The 5,743-nt window shown below is 59.5% G+C and overlaps 1 protein-coding gene across 1 annotated transcript in view; it reads right to left on the bottom strand.

Annotated features, from left to right (window-relative positions):
* DPP6 (dipeptidyl peptidase like 6) overlaps positions 1-5,743 on the bottom strand; it is a 510,008-nt gene that overhangs the window by 110,605 nt on the left and 393,660 nt on the right. Inside the window, exons 9-10 of the mRNA XM_006143805.1 lie at positions 3,314-3,468; positions 1,094-1,191 (exon numbers count right to left, since the gene is read on the bottom strand). Of these exons, the coding sequence (XP_006143867.1) occupies positions 1,094-1,191; positions 3,314-3,468 (253 nt within the window). The remainder of the gene's footprint in view (positions 1-1,093; positions 1,192-3,313; positions 3,469-5,743) is intronic.

The following is a 5,743-nucleotide window of genomic DNA, read 5'->3' as shown; positions in this document are numbered from 1 at the left end:
CCCGGGCAGGGAGAGTCAGAGGCCGGCCTTTACAGAGCGTGGAGTTCTGCGCGTGGGCCGGCCTTCTAAGGACTCAGGTAGTCACGCTTCACTGAAGGAAGAAGAGTTCTCGGCAGGACTCTGCAGAGGCCGGGCTTCTGTGCAGGCACTGGGGGTGTGGGGCAGGCAGCAGGCGAGCCCTCAGAGAGTGCCTCATTCAGACAGACCAGAGTCTCCCACTGCAGAGTACCCATCCCCCAGCCAGATCTGAGCCGGGCCTTTCTGGAAGCTTCCAGAAGCTAATAATGTAGAGTTCTGAAAACAATAAGGAGGGTCCAGCATGGAGGCATGAAAAAATCTGGGATGGGTATTTACTGAGCCTCAGGAGGAATATGATCCGCTGAAACCACAAAGCCCAGTTATGATGAGACTGAGATCCGTACATGGGGGGCCTGCTGCTATTATAAGTCCCTCCTCTTCGGGGGCCTCCCAGTGATATTTGCAACAGGAAGAGGTTTCATGATGATGTCACTGGGCTTTGGAGGTAGAATCGGTCCTCGGACTGCTTGAAGTTTGGGACGATACTGAACTGCTTGGAGAGGTCACGCAGGTGTTTTGATTATAAAATACCAAACAGCAATATTGCCGTCATGTTCTACCAACTGCATGGTCGTCACGTCCGGGAGCTTTGCCTTAGATCAGGGTTTACTGGGCAGTCCCTTGAGCTGGCACATGATGGATGTTGTCAAACAATGCTCTGAAGACAGTCGCCATCTGCAGGGAGTCCCGCCCATGGATCTTTCTGGAAGGGCTACATCAGTCTATCCGTGAGCCGCCTGGTGTCTGCCTGGGTAGGGTGGGTACCCATGGAGATGTGCACGGCCCCACACTCCCTTCCCAGAGAGCCAGGCCCTGTGGGACGCCCTGCTCCTGACTAGGTGGGAAATAGCCCTGCTTTGATAGGCCGAACCACAAGGCAGTGGAAAACACTTTAGAAAATGTACCTATGTCTGGGGACATCTGCATTAGCAGTGAAATAAATCTGGCCCTGGCAAGACCATGTCAGCGGATGTCCATCACAGCTTTGGCGACTAAGAGAAAGAAGAAAACCAACCTCATTCGAGGGTCGTCTGGTGGCACCATCTCCAGATCGTGGGTGGGTCCATTTAAGCCAATGACGTGCAGGGAAATACTGGGGTTTTCGCACCCAGCCTGGGGATTGAAAAGGGACAGAGATTCGTAAGTGGGACCCTAGCAACTTTGGAGGGCAACCCTGGGGAGCACAGCTTAAATGGACAGAGAAAACTGGGCTGATCCCACCCCTTCCTGCTGTGTCCGGCCCCCCGCCCCCCAACCCGTGTGCCAACTCCTCCACTAGCTTGGAGGGAGGGCCGGGAGGAAACCAGGCAAGGAGCGGGGAAGAAAAGAGGGGTGCAGAGCGAGGCCGAGGGGAGCTGGAGGCGGGCAAACACGACATTAATGAGCAGGGTTATGACTCGGCAGTGGGAAAACGAGGTCCTGTGAGGGAGGACGGGGCCTGTCCCGCTTCACCCCTCCTCTCCCTCTGGGGCCAGGGAAGCGTGTGGTGGGAACCGCGGGCGTGGTCTATGCCCTCACGTCCTCTGTGCCCTGCAGAGTGTGTTCGGGCTTACCGAGGCCCCCCATAACGAGGCCCATCAGGAGGCCTCACCAAACCCAGGCTCTGCTTTGGGAGTGGCTGGGGCAGGCAGTGGCGTCTGGATTCTGTCAGTCAGAACGGGCTGACTTCCTACTGAGGCTGGAAACCTCAGATCCTAAAGGACCAGGGGTTTCCTAATCCCAGCCGCAGGGCTCACGTCCCAGAGTCCATTGAATCAAGGGGCCTGCTGGATTTCGGGTCACCACACCTAGACTGGGGACTCCCATCACAGAGATCCCCAGGGAAACCATCCCACCGCTGGGCGGGGGATGAGGTCAGACGGCCACCTGCTTTGTGGCGTGTGTACTGGGGGGTGGGCGGCAGAGGGTTGGAAAGACCAGGCGTCAGCCAGTGTACTCTGTTATAACGGGAGCGGGAGGGTGAAAGGGGAGGAGGAAGGGACAGGGACAGAGAGAATGGCTTTGTGACAGGTCCTGCCCCAGACTCCCTGCTTGGTGGGATCACAGGCGAGCACTCAGGCCCCTCCCGAGGCCCAGGCTCACACCGCTTGTGGCACGTGGCTGGGCCTCGGTGTACATCAGTACAGTCAGCCGTGCTTCCAAGGGAACCCGGGACCCTGCATGAATGGCCGCATGCAGTCTGACCGCGATGAGCTGGAGTGGGGATGAGAGGGCTGTCAGGAAGACCCGTGCTGGTGTGGACACCCGGATGGACACCCGGACACTGTCAGGATAGGAGGAGGCCAGAGGACTCAAGCCCCTCCATTCTGGGCCCCTCAGATATGGGTGGCACCGACGAAAGGGCTGCTGGGAAGGAGTCTGCCTTTGGGAGGAGACGGAGGCTGGATGAGGTCAGGAGGGTGGACTGACGGGGTCTGTGTTCTGCAAGGGCAGGAAGAGGCCCGACTCCCCTCACTGCCCTGAGCACGGGAGAAGGCTGCCTATAGCCGGGACGAGAGCCCCTGCAGGAGCTGACCGGCAGCGCCCTGGTCTCGACGTCCAGCCTCCCAGGCCAGGACATAGACAGCCGAACAGAGCGGCGTGTGGGCAGCAGGGCCTGCTTCTCACAGCTCTCAGGCCGGGAGTGGAAACCAGGGTGCTGGCAGGTTTGGTGTCTGCGCGGGCTTCCTGGTTCCGGGGGCCAGCCTCTCCCTGCAGCCCCGAAGTGGAGGGAAGAGGGGAGCATCTCTCTGGGTCTCTGATCCCAATCACGAGGCCCTGGCATCACAACTCCCCGCTTCCCACAGGCCCACCGGCTGATGCCACACCCTGGGGGTCGGAGTCCGAGGAGACAAACATTCAGACCAGAGCAATGAGCCTACACGGAACAGCCTCGCCCAGGCACGGGGACCGGGACCGGGGCTGATGGGAGGCCTCCTGACTCCGAAAGCTGGAGTCCGGGAGGGGACGGGAACAGTGAGCGTGGGCTGCTTGTGTTTTGTCACCCTGCGGTCACAAGTGGAGGCAAGAGAATTTATTTCGGTTCCAATGAAGCTTAGACAATGATTAATAGCGGCTCAATTACTTAATATAAAGTAGAGCCTCCAACAAATTCAACTCACTGAAGCTGGGAGTCTCACGCAATGTACTGAGAAATAATTCATCCTGCGTTATGGCTCTGTGCACCTCCACGCCGAGCCCCCGGGGTGGGGAGTGCGGGCGTGATCCAGTTTGTCCTGCGGCTCCCCCCGCCTACCTTGGGGTAGTGATAGGGCTTCACCGTGGGGTAGACGGAGCCCGTGTAGGTGGGCAGCTCCATGAGGGGCACGCGGGAGTCGTTGATTGTGGCGTAGGCGAGCCTCGTGCCGTCCGGGGACCACCAGTGTGCGAGGTGGGTCTTCAGAATCTCCTCTGGGGAAGACAGACATGCGCAGATGTGAATGGCAACAGCGGGTGGGACGCAGAGCCGTGCAGGCACCACCGAGCCCACCGGGACTGAGAGAGCGCCCGGCCGCCGCCCCTCCGCGAGGGTGGGGGTCTCAGTGCCATGGGGCCTTCCCGCCTAGGGCTGCCCCCGCATGGCACCACCCAGGAAGGCGAAGCTCAGGACAGATGCCAGGTGCCAGGATTTCTTTACTTTTCGTTTTTGGTGCCCTGGGGCCTTCCCGTCCAGGGCTGCCCCCGCGTGGCACCATCCAGGAAGGCAAAGCTCAGGACAGATGTCAGGTGCCAGGATTTCTTTACTTTTCGTTTTTTGGCATGAACTTAAGCACAGCGAGTCTCCGCCCTCCGTGCTGTGGGTGATGGTTTGAGCAGAGGAAAGTAATTCACGCTGAAACTCGGCACATCCAGACGGAACCAACTGAGAAAACAGGCCCTGAGAGGGGTTCGAGCCCAGAGAGAAGGCCAACTGCCAGGAGGCACCGGGGGTGCCCAGACAAGCAGAGCCCCTCACCCCAGCCCCGAGGAGGACGACTGTGTTCAAAGGTCCAGCGGTGTGGTGGGGAGGGCGCTGGATTCCCACAGGCCTGACCAGTTCAAGTCCCAGATCTAGCAACTTGCTTTCTCATTTTCCCTCTCTCTCTGTCTTTCTGTCTTTCTCTAGTCAAATTAAAGTAATAATAATAAATAAAATTAAATACTTATTTAAAACAAAACAAAGGTCCAGTATGCTTCCCACTTTTTTTCCCCCAAGGCATCAGGTTTGGGGCTTGAACCATGTAGATGACCATGTGGAATCCAGATGCCTTAACCACCATGCCATCTGGCTGGTCCCATGGTTCTGACTCTTGGAAGATGGATGCGACTTCTGCAAAGGCGACAGGGATCCTCGTAGGTGCTGACCTACACTCCCATTCCGTCCCCTCCCACAAGGTCTGGCTGCCAGCGGTTCACCTAAGGCAAACGGGGCGGGGCCTCATATCTGCTCTGGAAAGGGAAACTCTGGGCTCTGTCAAGGGCAGACACTTCCCAAGTCCAGCACTCAGTCCGCTGGGACCTCGGAGTGCACCCTGAGGCCAAGGGATGCTGGTCCAGACAGGCTTGTGATGCTAAACCAGCTCCCCAGCGATTTGCCCTGAAGTACGACCAATGTGCTCTCTAACACCGTCCCGCCGGCCGGTTCTGCTGGGGCTAAACCTGCTCTGCGCAGGAGGGCGACCACAGACCCTGGGAATGCCTTGGAGAAACGACGTGAGACCGTGAACTGGAATAAAGCCATGGGGTGAGTGTCCAGGGGAGGGAGTCGTCTCAGAGAGGTGGGTGTGGGCCAGTGGCCTTCACAGTGGGCAACACCTGCCTCGGGGCTCCCAAGACGGTATGAGGGAGTTCAGTCCCATGGCCCAGGATGAAGGTTGGCGGAGGGGCTCGGGGCAGACATGGGGCCCTGCAGAGCCGCCCAGGAAGGCATTTTGCAGCCGAGTGCAGGGACCAAAGAGGCCCCACTGTTGTCCAGGGAAGGTGCTAGAACCTGACTCCCAGCTGCAAGGCTGTGAGCAGAGCCTCTCAATCCTCCTCATCCTCACAATGCGTCCTCCAGCCTCCCTGCAGCCTGTGGAGATGGCCAAATGTGACGGGCCTGTCCCCGCCGCCACCACTGCATGGCAGAGTCCAGTAAGACCGCAAACCAGGCTGCCTTCTGGCCCCTGCGCTCATCGGCAGCACGGTACCCTGTGAAAGCGGATACAGAACGCCAGCACCCCGGCCGAGCCCTGCTCCTGCTGTCCACCTCACAGGCCCTGAGCCAGGGCCCACCTGCAGGACACGGGCACAGTGGCCATCCCACTTCCTCCACCTGAGCACCGTCGTCTCCCGGCACCTCGCCAACACTCAGCAGCTCTGCGGGAGCCAGCCAAACCCAAAGGTCTGCTAAGGCCAGCGAGGAGGAGAGGCAGGGAGGCTGGAGCCCAGGGCTCTGTGATGTTCTTGTGTCCTTGGCAGCCTGTGACCTTCAGGTGCGAGTTTGGACCAGGTGACTCTAATACTCTCCAGTCACCTGGCCTGTGGGGGCCGCGGTGAGTAACAGGCTCCTGAGGTGGCACTGTCTGTACCAGTCGCTGGTGACTGCCCAGGGGCTGTGTGCCAAGGCTGGGAGGAAGGCGGCCTGTCCGGCCTGAGTCCAGCCTCCGCAACCCAGCAGAATCCCAGGAACAGAGGCAGAGGAGCACGGCCGGCCAGGGGGCCGGGG

The sequence above is a fragment of the Tupaia chinensis genome, unplaced genomic scaffold (assembly GCF_000334495.1).
Source record: "Tupaia chinensis unplaced genomic scaffold, TupChi_1.0 Scaffold000110_1, whole genome shotgun sequence".
NCBI classification, from domain to species: Eukaryota; Metazoa; Chordata; class Mammalia; order Scandentia; family Tupaiidae; genus Tupaia; species Tupaia belangeri.
Note: the sequence above shows the minus strand (reverse complement) of the source record. Positions and strands in the feature narration are given on the sequence as shown.